General features: G+C 36.3%; 1 protein-coding gene and 1 long non-coding RNA gene across 4 annotated transcripts; one reads left to right on the top strand and one right to left on the bottom strand.

Annotated features, from left to right (window-relative positions):
• The first annotated feature begins 8,486 nt into the window (after window positions 1-8,486).
• Window positions 8,487-17,546, top strand: EGF2 (epidermal growth factor-related protein). 3 transcript variants are annotated; one of them, NM_214531.1, is given in 7 exon segments: window positions 8,487-8,864; window positions 9,612-9,653; window positions 10,973-11,134; window positions 12,602-12,784; window positions 14,961-15,176; window positions 16,161-16,367; window positions 16,942-17,541. In NM_214531.1, coding segments are annotated over 7 exon segments (978 nt in total). In that variant the 5' UTR covers window positions 8,487-8,794; the 3' UTR covers window positions 17,040-17,541.
• LOC115924075 lies at window positions 9,930-10,252 on the bottom strand. Its single transcript, XR_004064166.1, has 2 exons — window positions 10,171-10,252; window positions 9,930-10,094 (listed from the first exon to the last, which is right to left on the bottom strand). It is a non-coding gene; the product is annotated as an uncharacterized LOC115924075 (long non-coding RNA).
• Window positions 17,547-23,578: the final 6,032 nt, after the last annotated feature.

The following is a 23,578-nucleotide window of genomic DNA, read 5'->3' as shown; positions in this document are numbered from 1 at the left end:
GGAAAAACGGGGGAGTCTAACATTGTCAATATATTTATTAAAAAAAAACTATTGTACCTTGATTCGGTTAATTTGGAGAGAGAGCCGCTCTTATATCACCATCCAGTAATCATAGGCTTTTATCTACTACTTTAATTTGCCGTAATCGCATCTTCTCAGATTGAAAAGCCATTGACTACTTACGTTTGACTTCGATGGAGACTTATAATAATGCCCCTCTCTGATACCCATTCACCCTTTCAAAGGCACTCCGGCGTGATGGGTGCGATAATCCTTCAATATACGGTTTACTAGCAATCCATGATTCACAGCATTTGAAGCTAGTTTTATGGATTCTTCACATCCCTTGCATTCAGAGCAATTTACCCTATAAACTGTACTTGCACTGGACGGGGGACAAGGAGGAGGAGGAGGAAGAAGAAGACGAAGAAGAAGAGGAGGAAGAAGAAATTGTCTCTGTATCACGAAAAATATGACTCACAAACATATTTTAAAAAGGTTCCATGAATTGCTTCAAAAGAAAACTGAAAATAACTCTTTCCTCTTTACACGGTAAATTCCATCTGAAAGCTAGAGTAGACCCAACTCTCCCCCTCTTTCTCTCTCTCTCTCTCTCTCTCTCTTCGCCCCTGTCTCTATATCTGTCTTTGTCTATGTGTTTGTTTTGGGTAGTGCGTGTGTGTCAATGTCTTTCTGTTTGTCTGTCTCTCTCTCTCTCTCACACACTTTCTTTCTATTTCGCTGGCTCTATAACTCTCCCTGTCTACCCTTTTTCCGGCTCTGTCTCTTTCTGTTTATCTAGGCTTGCCACTAGATATGTACATATCGTACCCCACTATCGAACCCCACTATCGTACCCCACTATACGATCGTGATTTGCGGGATGTCGCGTTTATCGACCCTTCACGATTCAAAATAAAGGCCTTGTGTCTACCCAGCTGTTTTGACCCGGGAAGCAGACAGTTTCTCGGAGGTCAACTTCACACGTATGCTTGTACACAACACCTGGGTGATCATATTTGTATGTAAGGTCCAAAACAGCTTTGCGTTTATCGATCTCTCAGAAACGTGATTCTGGCTGTATGTCACATTCAAAACGCACCTTTTTGCGTCTTTAGATATGCCCATATCTAAAGACGTTTGAAAAAGGCTTTGCGTTTATCTACTTCTAAATTTGCCTGAAAGACGTTTGAGAAACCTGATTCTAGCCAAAAATTTGCTAGATAAACGCAACCTTAGTCTTTCTGCTTTTATTTCTCTTTCTGATGAGCGGAGAATAGTACCGGGGTTCTCTCATACCTTCTTTCCACAACTTTTGTATTACTGTCTTTATATCTATGATCAGTTTACAGTTTTTCTACGACCACGCTATATGTAAATCTTTAATGTTATATTTGTTCAAGCTTTTCGTGTTTCACCATGCCCCACCGTTAAAAAAATCCTTCAGATCATAACTGTTCGTATTGTGTGATGAAAGTGTGTATTGTTAAAGGGATTGGATCGCCAGTTTTCATGTGCAGAAGGCCATAATTCGCTGACACCAGACTTGGTGGAAATACCATTAATGGGGGTACAAATTTGCACACAGCAAACCCATAGTCCAGTCAAGAATTACCCCCTAATCTCTCGGAGAGCTCGAGAGTCTTCGGGCAAATCATAGTATTACATAAGGTCCAATGGTCATAAAACTCAAGGCTAACCCTGGTGATGGACAACACCTGTTATTGGGTAAACACCCGAACGGTGTCGAATTCCCCATGAGAGCCGACTACTCAGTGACTTTAACATCCCTCGCTGTGGACCAGCTGAAACACAGACGTACATTGGACTCGACTACCTTCATTGCCTACCCAAAGAACCAGTCGATTTTTTTTGCTAAACAGCAAAAATACAACTAACATGAACAGCGATGAAAGTCCTCATATTATATCTAACATTCAATTATCCTTGTATTCAATAAATTGATATGTTGCATCATTTAGAAAAGCATCTATGTTTTGTACTATCATTTTTAAAACGGATTAACAAACGAATGTATGAGTTAAACGAATTTTGACGGATTGTCTGGATCATTTTAACAGCAGTTCAGCATCCATACTTAATAATAAACTTGCTTGTCAATTCTAACTTACAAGGAGGAAATACAAACCGAATCGTACATCTGGCAGGGTAAAGTAGCCATGCTGTTTCGAACTGGGCAGAACAATAGCTCCTAAAAATCACATGTTTAGATTGTTTACCACTCTTGGAATTTTAAGAAAGCGTTTTAATACAGAGACCAAAAGGTTAATCTTAAGTAAATAATGAAGCGTAATAGAAGATTAGCCCGTCGTCAACAACACAATGAAATCTTAATTACAGACAGCTAGATCTCGTTATAATATTCAAAGAGCTACGTAACTCCCGACTCCAAACCTAAAGCCCCGCGAATAATAAGAATTTTAGACAAGAAGGAAATAATTAAAGTTTATTACGGTCCGTTCAGGGCGTAGTGGTGGCAGTCGTAAGGTAGTTCATATATTTTTGAAGGTTCATATCATGTTTAAAACTGGTGACACACTTCAAGGACTGCTTGAGTACTGGGAAAGATGACAATAATTTGTTATTTTTCCATTATTTTTTGTCGAGTTTAGAAGGATATCGAAGTGAAACAAGTGTCCCGAGAAGCATCGCTCATAAAATGCACCGGTAATCGAAATATGATAGGAAACATATTTAATGTTTGGACCAAATAGTAGACCATGTATGTGTAGCTCCAAATACAGAGTATGCAGCTTGTGTTATTTATCAAGGCTGGACAAATTCCTTACAATTTCGATGATTCCTAAATCAAGCTTAGCTTATTTTGTCAACCCTCCTGTTCGATGTTTTCGATTAGTTACAGCCAGCCTTACTTTATTCGACATTATGTTCTTTTAAAATTTGCAAAGTTTTGTTTGTTATATATTTGTAAAAATGCAAAAGAAAAAGAAAATCAAACAGAAAAAAAAAAAATCAAATCAAGTATACACCTATGCACTACATGATCGACCTTTATCAAATTGCTTCCAGACAGTTTCTTTCACAATTGTATAACGTAAATAAAACTTTAAATATTCAAAATTCGATCTCTTTGTCTGGTAGTAAAAATTCGATTTCCATTTGGGAATTTTCGTCCTTCATTCCATTTTCTATCCAGTACCAAAAAAAATCAAAAGCGTCATCCTCTTTTAATTTCTCGCGTTCCCATATATTATAAATTGGTTCCCACACACATTCCACTTGCAATTACATTCGTCTCTGCTATTAGCTTCTTTTTATTGAGTTTTCTGGGTGGTTCGTAAGCAATTAGGTGCCTCTTGTATACACATGTGATGAAAATATTTTTGTTCTGGTAATGATACACCCTCTCTTCCCTGTAAATCAATGCTTCTCTCTTTCTTTTGTAGACTACTGCGAATAAAGATACGCCCTTTTTTAGATGATAATCCGATTTCACCTGACTGATACTTTCGAGAGTTGTACGCTAAAACGGATGACAATAGACTCTTGTCAGGTCACGGCTTATCGCTTATCCTCTTTTTATTTGCACTTAATACAAGACGAACCCTACTTTATTGTGTTGATCTTGTAAATGTATGACGTTGGCGTCTTTCTTATTTTAGTGAGTATTGTTTCATACGGAAGACAGTTTCAAAAAGAATCTCAAAACCCAACCTATAATTTTTCAACCATTATCGATCCACTGCAGGATGAAGGTCTCAGCATGCTTTCTCCAAATGACTCTGTTTAGTGCTTGTTGGTACCAATTAACCTTTCCCCAGTACTTTTGTAGCCCATCTCCCCATCTTTTTCTTTGGCGTCCCCACTTACTTTGTTCAATTTTCTGCGTTTTGTAATTTTGTAAAGGGGTTCTTAGAGAACAGCTTTAATGCTGAGAGAGCCCCTTTCGCATTGTATTTATTTCCACGAGAGTTGCCAATGAATATATACACACATGTATATATATATATATATATATATATATATATATCGGTTGGGTGACAAAACCTCGTATCTCAAAAATCATGAATTTTCAGGAGAGCGAAAAAACTTTCCTGTCTCAACAAATTTAGTGCTGTGACACCTTCCTTTCCTTTTAAAACTGGAATATTCATACAATTTTTAATGTCATTGTTGAAATACAGTAAAATAATTTTTTTTATATATTTGAAAGTGAGTTACGAGGTTTTTGCGTTTATCTACATTGAGATACGAGTTTTTAGTTTTTATTCAAATTGAGATACGAGTTCTTACTTTCAACTCTGAATGAGTTACGAGGATTTGGTTGAATAAGTTACGAGGATCTGAATACACTAACTTCGGTACTGTAAGGCCGTGTGTGAGTTATGAGGAAAAGGAATTACGTATCTTATGTTACGAGGTTTTGTGTGCAGTTTCAAAGGGGGTTAAAGTTACGAGGTTTAGTTTAAGGGTGTTTGTGTGGAATTTGTGAAAAACCGAGAAGGAGGCGTTTCATGGATTTATCAGGTGGTGTCGTAGGCCATTAGGTACAAAATTATGCAAAAAAAAAAAAATCAAAATCTCGAAAAAATGAGATACGAGGTTTTGTCACCCCACCGACGAATATATAATCCGAAAGGAAATGAGAGAGTTTAATGATAGCGTAGCCTATATCAAATCTCCACATTGCTGTCCTCCCTTTATGAATTGTTTGCAAATGTTGAAAAATGTATCGGCGGAGACAGTTTTTTGAAAAAAATGTTACTGTACTAATTTGATATTCCATTTTCGTTGTTCAGTGTTCTATCCAGTAACGGAATAAAGCACTTAATAAGAAACTATTTCCAACTCCAACTCCAACAACGACGACGACAACAAGATGAGGTAAATGGTACCCGGTGGGAACAAATTCATTGAGTGCGCCTTCTCATGTAGTAGGTCGGCTAAAGCCGGGGTAAACAAAATGATTGCAAGGCACTCGGGGATAACCGTATTAATATTGATGAGGCTACCCTGGGTAAGTATGGCATATTATTATTATTATAAAAAGAACAACAGATGATTTTTTTAAATAACTTAGACAGAAAATGATCTAGATGTTTTAGTGTATTTACATGTTTTCATTATTACATTTGTTTAAAATGTTAGTGATCACTCGCCATATTATAGTATAGTATTAATGACTGCTTTGAGAGAAAACAACTATTTCTCGAATATTAAAGCAGTTATTAATACTTTTATATGCCGAAAAAAAAAGAGTCAACTTATGACACCATCTTGGCCTTTCTCTAGTTTATCTGCACGGTTGTTTTTTATAAGTGTATCTTTGAGAGTAGACTAGATCTAGATTCTAGTCTAAGCAAGATATTTTTACAATCTTAGGGGTGGGCCGGCCCTGTGGGGAATATGGAGAAAAACCTGCGCTTTCATATGACAACTCACTTATTGAGTATCACCTTCAGGATCACGAGCAATATTAGTTTGAATCTCTGGTAATTAAAACATCGACCAATTTAGCAATGGCCAATGCATAGGGATGTGTGCAAGTGCGCAATGGCCAATGCATAGGGATGTGTGCAATCTCTATGGGAAGGATTTTAGCACTACTAAACCTACTTACTAGAATCTAGGCCTACTAGATCTATTTTGAAGAAAAAAAATATGGAGAATTTAACGTACCCTTTTGGTGCTCTTACTGTCAGCAAGTCTTGCATTTGATCATCATCAAGAAGTTGAAATCTTGGGAGAATTTCTTCAGCCATTTTTGCCTTCGGTTTGGAATTTAGTACGATCGAGATTTCAGTATTGAAATTACCGACCAATTCTTCGCACACGTACGGTATCCTCGATCGCTCAAACCAGTTTTTAACATGTGAACCTATGGGTATTTCACCAAGACTGAACTATTTTCCCGGTAACCATGGTAACTGGATTTTTGCCGGGATTTTAGAACTATTACATGGGTTTGGAATTTTACCGGGAATTTTAAAGGAATAGTTAACGTTTATGACTGCAATTTCGACCAATCAGATGACTAGATTTCTTAAGTGAGGTATATAATCAACATTATCACGATTATCAATTGTTCTGATCTTGTTGTTGACGATGTTGTTTTACCTAATTTTGAAGACGCTTTATTTTCCGCCTGTTTCACTTTATAAATCTACTATGAGCATACTAATTAAAGTTACTATCAAAAGCGTGTGAATAATATTTTGTATTCGAATTTTGAAGAAAAACACGAAAATAGTGGGTAACAATTAATAAGCATTTCACGACAGTCGGTAATCATTGTTCAGGCTTTTTAGATTTTCCTTCATTTCTAATGCGTGCCATTCTTTTTGATTATTTCTTGTTTATCCTTTTAAAGGTACTATGTCCCATTTGCAGGCCAAAAAATAAAAAGGTTAAATTCCGATGGCATTTGAAAGATAATACTAATTTAGAACTTCATTAAAAAAAGGGGGGCTTGAAAATGTCTTTAAGTGGAAAAATAACGACTATTAGTTGTCGAATCGACTTGAGAGCTATAGAGGTTATGTGTTTTGTATCATATTGCGTGCATGACATTGCACAAAATCTTCATGATCTTCGAAGAATTTATACTATTTTCTAAATATTGTATATTCATAATTATTGATTTTTTTCTATAAATAATTTATAAAAATTCACATTTTTCATGATTAAACTGGAACAAAAATACTCTATGTTAATGCATACACACAACAACATATTATTATCGATCTAACTTGGATGCTGGTGTGAAGAAATAAGATTCTTAGGGGAAAAATAGGAAATTTATATTATCGATATAAAGAAAATAATGTGAGGACATGATCACAGACTCATGAGTGAGATGCCAATATGTCTAGTGATTTGCAAAGTTTTTCATGTCATTAAAATTTCACAACTTTCTTATTAGTTATCCGATTTTGCTCAAACTTTGTTTCGATTGGTTTATCTGATTTTTCTGCTTCTATTGGAAGAAAGCTATTTTTGGAGTACTTGCCCTTTAAGTATAATTGTCCAGATATTCGTGCTTTTGTGTAGCAAATGCAGAGATGAAATGTCCCCCTTTTCACCACTGTTCACAATTCAAGCGCTTGCGCACGGAAATATTTTCATCGGTATACTTTGTAGTTTTTTCGGAGGTTCATTATTCCGTGGTTACTTATTCGTAATTCCAAAATACTAATTTCCCATGCCAACGGATTCCTACTTTCGAACAATGAATTCATTATTCTGAAGATGTCATTTCAGAAAACGATACAAGGTTCATTTTTGGAACCCCTATTCAATTCTTTCAAAATTACAAACCCTATTTCATTTTCGGAATAACGAACCTTCTGAAAGAATGACATGTAACCCCTCTTTCGTAATGTGGCTCAACTTTGACAGAATTGAATATTGAACAACAGGGCTTAGCCATAGCTTAGCAATTGATCGTGCGATTGATTTTTGCGATTTATTGCACATAGTGATCAATGTAATCAGTCGCAAAAATCACTGGTCCCGTCAATTACTAAGCTATGATAAGTCAGGATTCCGGGTCAAGATATCTTCAAAATAGGATTAAACGAATTTGAGGGATGGTTGAGTGGTTTTCCTAATCGTTGCACCAGGAAAGTAATCTAGAAAAGAGAAGGAAATAACTTTAAAAGTGCAAAGAAATAACTAAAGATCACAGCTTTCGAAGAAGCAAATAACTATCTGCTGCTACAAAAAGTGGCATTTGTGTAAACATCTTTCAGAAATTTTGGGCAGAACTTGAAACAACAAACAAATACAAACTGACTTTAGTGAATTTGTAATTTCTTTATTGATATGAATTTAGAAACTGTGATATTAGGGATGCAGGTTGATACAATTGTTTTTTGTTTGCATTGAAGCAGGCCAACAATATAACCATAGTGTATTACATTTGAAATTACACTTTTCCAAATTTATTTTCTTCTAAAAAAGAAGTTATTTTTTTACCAATGATTATAGAACATGCAAACCGGTCTAGTGATTTACTGATTGTACCAAGTTGTGAAAGTTGAAGTAAAGTTGTAGGTACTTAACCGTATCAAAAACTTCTTCTGTATATATAAAACGGAAACCAACATAAATTAGATATTAAATCATGCGACGTGTAAGCATGAAACCGAGTATTAGATCTGATTTAAGAATGCGTTTCGTAAACATGCTAACAAGAATATTTCCCCCTTTTCTCTCCCCTTCTCTCTCTCTTGTCCCCCTATCTCTCTCTCTTTCTCTCTCTCCCTCTTTCTCTCTCTCTCTCTCACACTCTCTCTCTCTGTTTCCCCCTTTCCCCCCTCTAAAACCTCTGTAAATGATGTGGGATATGCTCATGTCATGCAGGATCGATGATAATGTCGGAACCACGCTGTCTCGAGAAAAACCTCGGTTCATTGTCCTTCTCCCCCTCAGGATTAACTCTTTGTGGAAACATCTTTCAATCGGATTTGTGAAACGAAGGAGCAGTGGGAGATGGATGGTTTTTTTAAGATCTCAGGTAATCGTGAAAGAATGCAGATTAATACGAGGAAGCCTTCTACGCAAACGCCAATTTCTAAAGACTCGCAGAGTTCAATGTTCGCCCCCGGCGCCACCTTGCAAAAGAAAGTGTAATCGGTGGACGGATGAGCGCGCAGTCGACTGGGCGTGGCACTTTGTCCTTGCGTTCCAATTGCTCCTTGTGCACCCCTATAAAGAGTGACCGGTCCTGATGAGCGGGGTAGTTTGTTAAGGTTTGTCCTTGGAGAAAGTACTCTTATGCTTCGCACTGTGTCAGGATTAAGACATCAAGATGCAGTTTAACCTTGTTTTTGTGGTCGCCGTCATCGGCGTCGGAATGGTAGCCGCCGATGAGAATCTGAGTATGTAACGTTGTATATCTTTACACCATTCCGTTGTCGTTATATAAAAATGCATATATTCATGTATTTTGTAAATATGCTTCGTTTTAACGAAGTTTAGTAATCGAACGGTATTGGACAATTCGTCCCATGTGTCAAAAATATCTGCCTAAATACTTTGAGCTAGATTTGAGCCATTTTGCCAGGCATACATAATTCTAATGTATTCACTGCTGAAGAGATGGAAGGAAGTTATCCCTGGTTACTTTTATTTCAGTTACCCTTTTTGCCATCGTACAGTTAAATCATTTTGGAATTCCCATCTTGGTATGAGATTAATGAATTCCTGTGTGTGTTTGTAGCGTTAGAGTCTGCCAGGTTTCGGCATAATCCGTATTCTTTGTATGCACTGAGAATCAAGAAAGGGAGATCTTGGAGTAGCACATTGGGTTGCAGATTATGGACTGACTCACTTTAGCGTGTATGTTTGCGTATGCGTGTGAGTTTGTGTACGTGTGAGTTTTTGTGTGTGTGTGTGTGTGTGTGTGTGTTTGTGTGAGTTGAATTAAAGTCGTCTTACTTGCATGTAAATTTTTAACGTAAAATATACTGATTAAAACAAAAAGTCGTAAAGAAGTTTTACAGAAGTAAGATAAGATGCAAATAATGTAGATATTAGGTCACCCACCATGTCATAATATATATATTTCATTTGCCTCATGTGCTGATATTACGATAAAACAGACAACACATTTTTTTGAATTTCAGTGAGTAAGCTGCAGATGGCTCTGAAATCAATGCTCAATGAAAGTAAGTATTTGCATCCGCCTGACGGCCTCTTTAAAAACATTTACATTGTCAACTTTTTTAGATTACTTACATTATCACTAGGTCTACTTGAAATACCTTTTCAACTCTTTGTCTTTGTTATCGTGTAAGACAAGCTTGTTTGTTTTTTATTTTACACTCTTCGATTATTGAACTCGTGATTGAGTAAAAGAAAGGGATATACGACACTAATACAAAGTCAACTTTCCCAGAAAACTACATATAATCTTTACTTAGAACGAATGTTTTTGGCTTCTATTTCTCCTTTATTCTTTGTCCCACCACATAAAGGTTAACTCTGTCTTTTTATTTTATTCTCTTCGATTGATTCATTCTGGATTTATTAATGCGGGAAATTTAGGAACAGACAGGAAAACTCCATCCTAGAGACTTCTTGTAAATCGCATTAAAGGAAAATCTAACCTTAATAGCAAATTATTCTAAAACAAAGCGGAAAATCAGAAAAGCAGATTGGTGAAAGTTAAAAACGAAATCGGACCTTAATAGCAAATTATTCTGAAACAAAGCGGAAAATCAGAAAAGCAGATTGGTGAAAGTTAAAACGAAATCGGGCAGACAATAACAACGTTATTTCTTTAAAAAAAGTTGTTATCACTATACGTATTGGACATGCATGTCAAGTTGGCCGTGATGTAGGGACGGACAACTCTCTATTCGGCTTTTTTTTTTTTTTAGAGTACCTTGAATAAAATGCCATCTTTGCTATAATTTTGGTAGTATCCCAACTGAGACGGAGCTTATGAGAAAAACATAAATTAATGATATTTTTGTACATGACTAACGGGAGAGATGTTCATGACTATGTCGACAAGGCCCTGATTGAAACCAGTCTGCGAACTGTTTCGGGCTTTTACCTTATATAAATAAAATAAACTCAAACTCACTATCTACTGCAAGGAACCGACGGCTTTAAGTTCTCTTTAAAGAACTTGGTAATGCGGATAAAAACCTTACCGAAGGGCACTAGTGCATCGACTTGGTTTTGAACCAGGGACTTCCCGGTTACAAGATCAACCTACCACTGAGCCACCGCGCCTCCACAATGTCATACAGCATAGGCAGGGAATTACGAGTAGGTAAGATCAGAGCCATCTACACGCAGAGTTTGGCCAATGTGGCTTGAAGCTTGGTCACAACATGGCATATACATGCATGTATTATATTTTTGTTGTGTGCTTGCCCCAAAACGCAATTTTCACCATATCGCCAAACTCGAACCGGGTTGGCCAAATTATACATCTAGATGGCTCTGGGTTAAATCGTCTTTTGTATTCTTACAGACGAGGAACTGCAAATGCAAAGTCGCGACACCAAGGGGCAATGCGAATCAGACACCAACAAGTGCAACAACCATGGTACATGTACTGAAGGCAGATGGGGAACGTACTACTGCAAGTGTGTGATGCCATATAGGGTGCGCGGTGCAGATTCTTCTTGCTATCGTAAGTAGATACATGTATATAAGGGCAAGTCAAAGCTTCACTCTTGCACATAAAGCTGGGGATTTTTTTAAACCTCTTTTCATGAAATATTGTGACAATATTCATTACAGATAAAGAACATCTTCTCAGAATGTAAGATTGACTGAATTAAGTTCTGCGGAGATATAATATAATGTCGCAGTCATTTCATGAAAAGAGGAAAGACAACAATTATTCCACCTTTACGGGCAACAGAACTTGAATCAGACAAGATATCAAATTAATGTATGTGCGTGTGTGTGTGTGTGTGTATTGGGGGTTTACAGACGTGTATCAATCAGATATGATTATTTACGTCTGGGGACCGACCTTTAAACGTCACCATCCGAAAGACGTGACTCTGTTTCGAACCTGCGTCCCTCGGCTGAATACGTTTGTAACTTCCGCTGTTTACAGGCACACGCCACAACGCCTAGTTAAATATTCCCGTATCGGTTTATTTCGCACACACACAAATACACCACCAGTGATACTTGGTAATTGGTAATTTTTACGTATTTTTTCCATGTAGAATTTACTTGAAAACATTAGTTTTGCCACTTACGCACTAAATTTAAGTCTTGCTAACTCAAACTTTCAATTTAGTAGAACATACGTGGAATATTTAAGTAAAATCAAATACATAAGAACTTTAAGTTATTTCAGCTTGTATTAATTTAGTAATCTTAACTCAAAATCAGAAATTATACGTATTACTCAAACAATTTATGTTGATTATTCTTATCTTTTTAAAGTAAGGACCGATGCAGTGCGTAATAGAAATATTTACATAATTTATGAATATTCATTAAGACCAAATTAAACTCTTTTTTAAATAAAACGATTCTTTTTTGTGGTTGAATGAAAATTTAAGGACTTTAAAACATTTACTAATTCATTTAACATGGCTAAGCAAAGAAAAGACAATTTTTAATTGTTACCCAGTTCAAAACAAATCAAAACTTGATATTTCAGGAAATTGTCAACCAATTTTCCTTTTAAGATGCTACGATCAAGTATATATAAAATTTGGAGCCTTTCAATATGTGTCGAATTGAAGCGTATGTAATAGTTTGTGATGGTGGTAGATGTATATATATATATACGGTTAAATCTTAGATAGAAGTAGTGTTAGTGATTAGTGATTAATCTTAAATAGAAGTAGTGAATGATTAGTGGATGTTACTTGTTGGATTAGATGGGTACCAAATCGTGCAATATGTAATCCTATCATAGCTTTTTTTTAATTATCTAAAATGATTACAATACTTAAATTATTTACGTTAATGTTACTCGATTAAACTGAGTAAAAATTTATTCAGCAAAATAAGTAAATTCTACTTAAGATGCCGTAGGTAATATTTACTTAATAAAAATAAGGCAATTCTTTTCCTCAATTTTATTGAGTTATTTCGACTATTATTTTTTTTACAGTGTATGCGGTTCCAGCACCCCCGGAAGGGAAGAAAGACTTGGAGATTGAAGCCCGAGACAGTGAGAACAGATGCTTAAGTGACACCGGCAACTGCGATGGCCATGGTATATGTCAACTGAGTACCTTTGGCCGGAATGAGCGGTACATCTGCTTTTGTGCACTTGGATTCAGGAACAACAACTACGGCGGTTGCTCTCGTGAGTACCCTCAGAAAGGGAAATTCAACCCTAACAGCGAACTATTCTAAAATAAAGTAGACAAATCAAAGAAGCAGGCTTCGGACAAAATTTGGAAGTTGTAATCAGTATATGTATTTAAATTTCAAATTGGCTAAAAAATCTGTAATGTAACTCTGATGTAGTAGCGGGCAAATTTTCCCATTTGTTCCAATACACAATGACTACAATGAGGACTTCTGATGTTATGCTTTCCATAATATATTTTGAGTAGTGCCCCAAGGGAGAATTCGCTTAGGAGAAAAACAGAAATTAATTATAATTGTGTACACAACAAATGGGAGAGTTGTATGTAACTACTTCGCAATCCACTTACTAAATTGCCAATTCGGGATTTGTTCAGATTTAGTGATTTCACAATTTAACCCCAAAAAAACTTTCTGGTCCGATTTATTTCAAATTTCACCAATCTGTTTCTCTTATTTTTTCTGCTCTCATACAGAATATATTAAAAATGTTAGGTTTTCCCCTAAAGATAAGGTTGAGTTCTTGTAAAGAAGAACGAGTAATTTTTAAACCCCTTTTTTCAATATTTTAATATCAGTTTGGAAGAATATCATAAAATATAATAAAATTGCCCTTCTAAAATAATTGTTCTTCACGTGCTTTCATTTTCAAATGTGGCAACAAACAGATGGAAAAAAAGTTTAGACGAAACTGTCATGCCACCTGTGTATAGTACCTTATACACATTTATGTTTACAGTGCATGTGATTTTAAGCAAGACTACATAACCATCTTTCCCAATTACTCACAGAAAGTTCCTTTAATTTGATGACCAGAACATACACATTTTTTAGTGTTTACTTAAAGTATGCAATATTGGTTACATTGCCTCGGGTAAAGTTTTCGAAAGTCTCTGTCGTCATGGTGATCGTTTCCCTTACTGAATTCATTTACTGGACCGTTCATCGGGATCGGTTCTTGAAGATTTTGTTTAATTTTTGTTTTCGAGGGGGGGGGGGGGGGGGGTGAGCCCCCACCTCCTAGAACCGTCACTACCAGTCACTAGGACCAGGGACGGATCCAGGACTTTGTATGGGGCCCGGGGGGGATTTAAAAATTTTCAAATGCATTTCTCATCTAACATTTGAAATGGAACAAAACACGTTTAGGAGGCACATTTTTTTGAGTATGCAATATTGGGTACAAGGGCTCCAAATCTGCCAATCACTTTCTGTTATCCTCACATCTGTCTGATATTAAAAAACAAAAACAGTTTGATATGCTTTAACTAGATCACAAACTAATGTTCTCTCTACTCGTACAAAAATCCACATTATTGTTGTCTAGTTTCTACTTTCCTTTGAAGGAAACAGTCACCTTTCGAAAAAGCAAAAATAAAGCAGAGAAGCCGGCCAAACAGGTTTGAAGATGGAAACACAACTAATATTAATTAAGTGTTGAACGCTTTTATGATACCAAGATCGCTAAATAATGGGGACAGCTTGGCAACTCTGTTAGGCAGTGATGTCATATGCTCCCTATTCACCAGTTGTGGTGTATGATTTTAATATCCTGAATGTCTCATATTTTCCACTGACCTGATTTCCTTGCGCCTTTGCCTAAGTTAAATTGAGGATAAAACAGTATTTTATGTAACCATCTATTAAATGGAATTATTTCATAAACACCACAGAAAAGGTATTTTGGATCAGTTTTTGTATTCATAGCTTTCATTTTATACAAATATTGTCCGAATTGATGTCCTCTTTCTGTGTTGAAGAATTTCCTTTAATGACTTGCTCACGAGGTAGAAAGCCCCTTTAAAATCATACGTAGATGTGTGATGGTCTAGTGGATAAGTCATCGGACTGTTGATCAAAAGGTACGTGGTTCAAATCCCAGCTCAGCTCTAACGTCATTTGGAGAGAAGTTAATCTACATTTGCCACTCTTCACCCAGCTGTTAACGAGTACTTGATATGTTTGAGAGCTAGTTACTTTGGCGGCTCGGCTATAACAAGGGTAATATATAGAAAAGGAGTAAGCACCATACTAATCACTACGTAACGCATCATATGGGCGATATATAACAGTGGCTACCATTATTATAATCTCCTCGCCTATTATTAATTCCACATTGTTGTTCCCCAAAATCTTATGAAATACTTCTCAACACTTCCGCTTACTTGCAGCCTATACACCCCGCGAGATCGAGTTCCTGTCCTACGTTGCTCGCGACTTAGAACTTGAGATGCTGACTCGTGACAGTTTGGGTAGGTGCAAATCAGATACCCATAACTGTGACGAGGCTGGTGAGTGTGTGACGAAAACCTACGGACGATACGCAGGAGAGTACATTTGCGTGTGCAATCACGGCTACCGGAACAACGCCTACGGTGGATGCTCACGTAAGTTTGATAAAAACATCAGGCGTGGATCCAGGATTTCTTAGGGGAGGGGGCCCAACTTTTTGGTTTTTTTTCTCCCGAAAATTCACTCAGTGGAGGGATGGGAGGGGGGGGGGGGGGGGGGGGGGGGTAGTGAGCACATTTTTTTTTTGGTCCTCGAAAACTTAAAAATTGCAGCCCCTCCTTGACCGCCAGGGGGGGGGGGGCCCAACCCCCCCCCAAAAGGTAAAAATCACGTGTTTTGACATGATTTTTTTTCTCAAGGGAGGGGGGGGGGGGCCACCCGGGCCCCCCTAGATCCGCCACTGAAACACATTGCAAATCGGTTGAAGACATCTGAACAGTTGAACACATAAACATCTACAGTTACAATCATATCGTACAAGCTATCCAGATCTTTACAGCTAACATTAAACATAAATTGATCGGTATAGCTACCTCTTGGTTTAACCATGTTTTGAGGTACATGTTGATTATGCTTATTTGTTTAATACGTGATTCATGGAATGTAGGTCTTATTTATTGATAGCCAGAAGAACGTAATTGTTGTCTTATGTGATATTAACTAACGCCCTAACTGGCTCTCCACATATCATTATAAGATTAGGTTTTCGACTACCCAAAGGGGTGCACAGGAGCACGCGCTCCCACCCAATTCAATAAGAAGAGAAATAAAGAAGACGAGGTCTCATGGCGCCGATTTTGATGTGGTTGCTTGTCATAGAATGTTTTCGCCAAAACGACACACAAAAAACCTAATGACCCTTTTTTTTCTTGTCCCCCCCCCCCCATCATCCTTGCCAGATAATTCCGGATCTGCCATTCTTACAACTTACTATTTACAATATAATCAACTTTCTTGTGATACCTTTCAGACAGCCTCTTTTGAAATTCAGTTTCATGACTCTTCTTTCTCTTCAAGCGGATAAATTAATCTCACACTAATATACTCTTCCATACGTCTTTTTTTAATATTACACACAGCCATGACAACACGTGAGATCGAGTACCTCGACATGCTTGCCCGCGAGGAACAAATGCAGATGCTAGTCCGTAAATACTATTCCTTGTCCGAGTGCAGCCAAGGAACCAACGACTGCAACGAAAACGGCGAGTGTGTGGAGGAAGACGGAAAGTACTGGTGCGAGTGCGGAGAAGGCTATGAGGAGAACGAGGATGGTGGATGCTCACGTAAGTATAAAGCTGAATAATTATCAAGACGATTAACAAGACTTTCGAATAATTAACCTTAGGCCTTGTTCTTCGATGCAGCGGTAAACTGCAGCGGTTAACACCAAATGAAGAGGTAAATTTAAGGACGCTCAGGACCTTTGTTGCCCACAGTTGCCATTCATTTGCACGTTAAAAGAAGAGAAACCAGCGGCTGTTTTTTTTCTTCTAACGGTTTACGGAGTCAGGCCCGTAACTTGGATGTTAGTGAGTGTGGGGGAGAGAGGGATTTTTGTTGTTGCATTTTTTGTTTGTTTTAGGTACAATTTTTACGAAAAAAAAAATCAGTGTTTTTTTTCGGTGGCCCGGTCCATCATCTGTTGAAGCGTATGATAATTACAATGGCGGAATAAGTAATGCGAACGTGATATCTATCTATAGGATATACAATAGGCTATTAACATCGACCTCGGGCTGATTTCTTGAGAGTCTTTGCGGTCGTGTATTAGCAATAGTACATCATTTTAAATTTAATCATATGCAAAATTTAACCAAACAACGATAATGAGGAGAATATCTCTGTGCCTTTCCACAGCCATAGTAACACGTGCCACTGAAGTCGATGACGACGATTTCGCTGAACGTAAAAAGGAAATCATGCGACAACTGGCCGAGTTCCTCCAAGAAGAATAAACCATAGCGTACTAAGAGAGATAGCTGTGGCACGAACGCGCCTGAAGCGGTCAAAGGTATTATCATGGTGCGTCGTTCCCCTACGGAGAATGTGTGAGGCTCCGTGAAATGACTGGCCAATCACAAGCAACTTCCAGTTACATAACTATCTCTGTTTTGCGATGCCCGTTTTGGAATCAAGAGCATGTAGCTTGCTTAATTTTCGTTTTTTGCCCTCTTCTTCTTCTTCTCCTCCTCCTTGGATTACTTCTTTCATTTTCTTTACCTTAATGAAACCTTTACATGATTGTTATCATGAATTATGTTCATCATAATGATTATAGAGTACCTTTAATAGCATTTATAAAGCACCTTTCTTTCATTTGATGTAAACTTAAAATCTGAATATCAATATGCGATATTACAAGTTGTAGAAATGATAGTCTATTCAATATAATCTTCAACTTTTGATTATTCTAGTCTTCCAGTTGCTGGATTTTATCAAATTAAACGACCTATGAAAGAAAATGCATCGTGTTTATGTGATTTGTATGTTTTGTTTGGTGTATATTTTATTTACTGAAGGATTGTATTTTGATTCCCAAATGTAATGCTACTATATGTCTCACGGCTGTGGCATGGCGGATGTCACAGTTGGGGGGGGGGGGGGGTGTTACACCCACAAATGTAATAACGCCCACAAATGTAATAACACTTTACCCACAAATGTATAACACCCACAAATGTAATGAATTTGAAGGAATATTTTGTCGAATTTGTTCAAAACTAAAACCTTGTAATAAAGCATGGTATAGCGCGCAGTCTTTACTCCGGTTATTTCAAAAATTTAAAACATCTTCAAAACAAAGACCCCATAATCCTTTTCCTGTGGAATAACGTTGTTGTTGTTGTTGTTTTAGGCTTAAGGGCGTGTGTCATTCAATTATGAATATTTACTTCTTCTTCTTCTTCTTGATTTGTTTTTGTTTGGCAATCAGTCACAGTTGACTATTTTTGCCACACACTATTTTATGAATTATTTATATATATATATACATATATGTACAATTTCATGTCATAAATGACTATTTTTAGGATTCTTTCTCTTTCCATCCTCTTTCCTTCCTCTTTTTTTCTTTTTAGACTCTATAACTTTTTTTAGAGAGAAAATTCAATAAATTAATAATTTTGGAAAGAGACGACGGCCTAGCAAGTTGTGAATGAAAAACGCCTATAAACTAAAACTAAAAGTACGTACTTGTGTTTACGCGCACGTGCGCGTTCAAATATCACCTCACGTATGCACATGTGTACTTCGCACTTACCCCCACCCTTTTCAAAATGCCATCTTACCAGTCTTTGAGGTATATTTCGCAGACTTTCGGTTTTAACCTAGGTCACTCCGGCATAGGTGAGGGGGTGCCAGCTAGCATGTGATGTTGGAGGTGATCACCGAATTGTTAGAAAAAGTAAATGGTCAAATTAGTTACAAGTATTGTGGGCTTTGTTGGTGCAAGAAAAAGGAAAAGAGAAGATAAGAAGAAAAAAAAAAAAAAAAAAAAACCTCAATAACAATTTAATTGTTTTGATACAGCCGCTTTGTTCTTAAAACGAAGCGAACTATTGCTTTTTGTTTAACTATTTCTGAAAGTTTAAGTAGTGTCATGATTTCCTGTGGATGTGATAAATCAGTTTCTACGAGTAACATAGCTCTTTCTATTATGTACTTTGGGCATTCAGTGAGAAAGTGGTTTACAGTTTCAGTACGTCCTATGCAGTTATTGCAATGGCCTGTCGAGTGTATATTCAATCTGAAGAGATCTAAGTTCAAACCTATCACTCCTATTCTTAATCTATGGAGAATACTTTCTTCAAATCTGTTCAACTTACATTCATATGGTTGATTTACTGTAGGCAGTATATGTCTAAGAGATCTATCAGAATTATTCCATCTGTCTTGCCAGAGTTTTATATACTTGCTGGTAATAATACTCTTTATTTCAGAAAAGGATAATTTATTACAAATTTCAATGTTATTTTGTAAAGCAGATTTTGCATAAAAATCTGCCATTTCATTTCCGTGTACACCACAATGGCTAGGAATCCATTCTAAGTGTATGTGTTTTCCTTGATACGATAATTTTGTACTTAATGTAATAATTTCAGTTACAAATGTAATATCTTTTTCATCCTTTATGGCGAGCAGGGCGCTTACGGAATCACAAAAAATAACAATGCCAACATACACATTAATGTTCTCTAGCCAATTAAGCGCAAGGACAATTGCAGCCAATTCGGCTCTGAAAGATGAGGTGTGATCCGCCAATCGTTTGGCTTGTTGAAAGGAGAATGCTGGTACATAAAAAGAAGCAGAACTTATTCCAAAACTTGGAACCTTTGACCCATCTGTATAGATGTGTAGTTGTATTGGCCGTAGTCGAGCGTAGTCTTTTCTCCAGACCCGGTTATTCAAAAGTTAAAAAAAAAAAAAAAAAAAACTTTTAAACTAAGACCCCACCATCTTCCAAACTGAGACCCGGTAATAAAGCATGGGTTTAGAGCGTAGTCTTTCTTCCAGACCCGGTTATTTCAAAACTTTTTAAAAATCTCCAAAACTAAGACCCCATCTTCTTATTCCTGTGGAAGAATATGAGTATTGAGCGTAGTCTTTCCTCCAGACCCGCATATTGCTCCGATTGTCTCATTTTCGCTCGTGTGAACATTGCCAGCACAAAACACTGACCTCTACCTCCTGGACGGATCATCGCCCATTCCCATTCACTATACATTACGTACTAAAAGGCTGTATTGTCTGACCGTTCATGAATATTCATGTTTTTGCTAAACTCGGCAAAATGTTTGCTTTTACTAAATGGAAAAATTACGGTGGGGGTTTGGATGAAATGGACATAATGAACATAGCAGAAGTGATAATTGATAATTCATGCTTCTTATCCTTCGTGTGCTTGACCTATAATCTTACAATCACTTGGCAGACTGAGTCCAAAGTTCGACTTGTTTCACATGTGTATTATAGGCAATGGTGAGCTTGTAACCTATTTTAAAAATTACGGTGGGTGAACTTTCAAAAGTCAATGAGACACTGTGTGCTATATATATGGACCATTTTAACTGATTCGTCAGTTCGTGTGACCGCCGACCAATCATTTATTTGTGACGTGTTGTATCCACATATGTAATAATTTTTTTTTTCTCTTTGCCTCTTAGAGGTGTTTATTCAATATTCAAACAATAACATAATTTTGCTTACAATTCAGCAAATCAATGGAACATCAATAATACACAAGTTATTTATTTAAATATACCTAAGCAAATTCGCAGGAAATTTCATATTTTGTACTTTCAAATGTTCGTTTATTTCTATTCTGTTAGTAATTTCTCTCTTAAATAAGTAAATTAAACTCAAATCTCTATTATCATACCCATACTTATTACGAAAAATAATCATTTTATAAATCGACCAAAAAGCAATAGTCATTATCAAATCGATTTCGGTTTGCGAATTCATTTTGAGTAATAAAACAATATCTATCTCTATTCTAAGATTGAAAGCACGTGAAAATAAGTCCTTTAAATATGCAAAGAAGGTTTCATTTGCCTTACATGAAATGAAAGCGTGAAGCACATCTTCAGTCTTTTTGCATTTTAAACAAAGGTCATCGTATGAGAGACCCCACTTGAACAGATTGTTACGAACTGGTAACATATTATATAAAAGCTTGAAATTAAATTCACGTAGACGAAAATCTTTTATCCCAATCAAATTCCTATTAAAAACAGAGGACCATTTAACGTCCTTCTGCAAGACACCTTCCCAATACAAACAACATTTATTTATTTTAATTTGTTCAAAACTAATCATATTATACCACTGTTTACTACTCAAAAGACTAACAGGCTTAACTGATTTTCCAAAAACAAAATGGGGGATAGAGAAATTATGGTCTTTGAAAACCAAAGGTACCCTATGCTTATCATTTATCCAAATTTTTGGAATTGATTTTTGTAACTTTGTATAGTCAAAAATCAAAAATTGTTTACTTCTCCTAGTTTTAAGGCGGATAAATAATTCATTTACTGAAACAAAAGTACCATTTTTAAAGATATCATTTAAGTATATAATACCACTTTTATACCAGTCTTCATAAAATAACATTTTCTTTTCAAAAACAATATCTTGATTATACCATAAAATATTTTCGTCGACATGTTTCTGTGTCTGACATTCAGCTGATGTGTATTTGTTTATGAGGTACCATGCATGTAATATTTCTATGTAAAAATATGGGACATTTCTAAGTTTTAAGAGATTTAAAGTATAATCAGTATAATTGCAATTGAGCAGTAGATGTAGCCCTCCCAAACAGTCAAACCAATGTTTACACATGTCTTTCCAATTCCCTGTTGTATTATCTAAAAGCATCCCAAGCCACTTCAGCCTAAAACTAAACATCTGCTTTTTAACATCAATCATTCGTATTCCTCCTTCACAATAATCCTCAGTAACAATACATCGTTTTACCTTTTCAATTTTACTTTTCCAAAGAAATTTAAATATCAGGCTATTAAGTTTTATCAAAAAAGTAGACGGTATTGTATCAACAATCATTAAATGGATAACTTGACTAATTGCAAATGATTTGATAATAGTCAGTCTTCCAAACAAAGTCAGGTTTCTTTTTCTCCAGTTATCTAACAGTTTTTGCATTTTTTCTAATTTATTTTCCCAATCTATCTTTAAAGCACACTGCAGATCAGGTGCGATATAATGTCCTAAGTATTTTACTGGCTCATCTGTCCAATGTAAGCCAAAACAAGATAACGGCCATCGTTGACAGGCTGTTCCAATCCAAATCAAGACAGTCTTTTCTCTATTTAACTTCGGTCCTGCAACTATGCCAAAAACCTCTAATTCGATTAAAATATTTTCAAAAGAATTTATATCAGATGCATAAAATAAGGTGTCATCTGCATATTGCAGCAATTTCAGATCAATACCTTTATCATCAATATCTAGACCTTTGATTTCCTTATTTTCTCTCACTTTATTTGCCATTAATTCTGCGGCCATTACAAACAATTAGGCCGAGAGGGGACACCCTTGGCGTATTCCTCTCAGAACACTAAAAGTAATCTTACAATCACTTGGCAGACTGAGTCCAAAGTTCGACTTGTTTCACATGTGTATTATAGGCAATGGTGAGCTTGTAACCTATTTTAAAAATTACGGTGGGTGAACTTTCAAAAGTCAATGAGACACTGTGTGCTATATATATGGACCATTTTAACTGATTCGTCAGTTCGTGTGACCGCTGACCAATCATTTATTTGTGACGTGTTGTATCCACATATGTAATAATGTAATTTATTTTTAAATGAAAAAAAAGAGGAATAAGATGGTGGGTCTTAGTTTCGAAGATTTTTGTTTTAATTTCTATTTCTTTTGAAATTACCGGGTCTGGAGGAAATACTACGCTCTATACCTATGCTTCATTACCAGGTCTTAATTTGAAAGATGGAGGGGTCTTAGTTTAAAAGGTTTTTGTTTTGTTTTGTTTTGTTTTGTTTTGTTTTGTTTTGTTTCTTGTTTTTTTAACTTTTAAATAACCGTGTCTGGAGGAAAGACTACGCTCAATACTCATGTACTAATTGAATGACACACGTCTTTAAGACTACAACAACAACAACAACAACAGTTCTTCCACAGGAATAAGATGATGGGGTCTTAGTTTTGAAGATTTTTAAAAAAGTTTTGAAATAACCGGGTCTGGAAGAAAAACTACCCTCTAAACCCATGCTTTATTACCTGGTCTTAGTTTGGAAGATGGTGGGGTCTTAGTTTAATTTTAAAAAAAAATACTTTTGAATAACCGGGTCTGGAGGAAAGACTACGCTCGATTCTCATGTTATTCCACAGGAAAAGGATAATGGGGTCTTAGTTTTGAAGATTTTTTAAATTTTTGAAATAACCGGGTCTGGAGTAAAGACTGCGCACTATACCCATGCCTTATTACAGGGTTTCGACAAATTCGACAAATTCGACAAAATATCCCTTCAAATTTATTACATTTGTGGGTAAAGTCATTATTACATTTGTGGGTGATTCAAAATTATTACATTTGTGGGTAAAGTGGTTATTACATTTGTGGGTGAAATTATTACATTTGTGGGTAAAGTGTTATTACATTTGTGGGTAAAGTATTGTGGGTAAAGTGTTATTACATTTGTGGGTGAAATTATTACATTTGTGGGTAAGTGTTATTACATTTGTGGGTAAAGTATTATTACATTTGTGGGTAAAGTGTTATTACATTTGTGGGCGTTATTACATTTGTGGGTGTAACAGGGGGCTTCTTTCTCTATCTCTCTCTTCCCTTCTCTCTTCTCTCTCTCTCTCTCTCTCTCTCTCTCGCTTTCTCTCTTTCTTCCTCTTGCTTCCCTTCTCTCTTTCTCTCTCCATTTGTTTCTCTCTTTTTCTTTCTCGCTCCCTCTCTCTCTCTCTCTTTATCTCTCCTTATCTCTCTCTTTCTCTCTCCCTC

This window comes from Strongylocentrotus purpuratus, unplaced genomic scaffold, assembly GCF_000002235.5.
Source record: "Strongylocentrotus purpuratus isolate Spur 01 unplaced genomic scaffold, Spur_5.0 spur5_scaffold_15, whole genome shotgun sequence".
NCBI lineage: Eukaryota > Metazoa > Echinodermata > Echinoidea > Camarodonta > Strongylocentrotidae > Strongylocentrotus > Strongylocentrotus purpuratus.
The sequence above is the reverse complement of the archived record's forward strand: the minus strand, read 5'-3'. Positions and strand labels throughout refer to the sequence as shown.

Coding starts and splice junctions, on each gene's coding strand:
- EGF2 (XM_030985278.1), top strand. CDS start 8,795: ATGCAGTTTAACCTTGTTTTTGTGGTCGCCGTCATCGGCGTCGGAATG. Junction 9,654..10,972: donor GAAATCAATGCTCAATGAAA/GTAAGTATTTGC, acceptor GTATTCTTACAG/ACGAGGAACTGCAAATGCAA. Junction 11,135..12,586: donor TGCAGATTCTTCTTGCTATC/GTAAGTAGATAC, acceptor TTTTTTTTACAG/TGTATGCGGTTCCAGCACCC.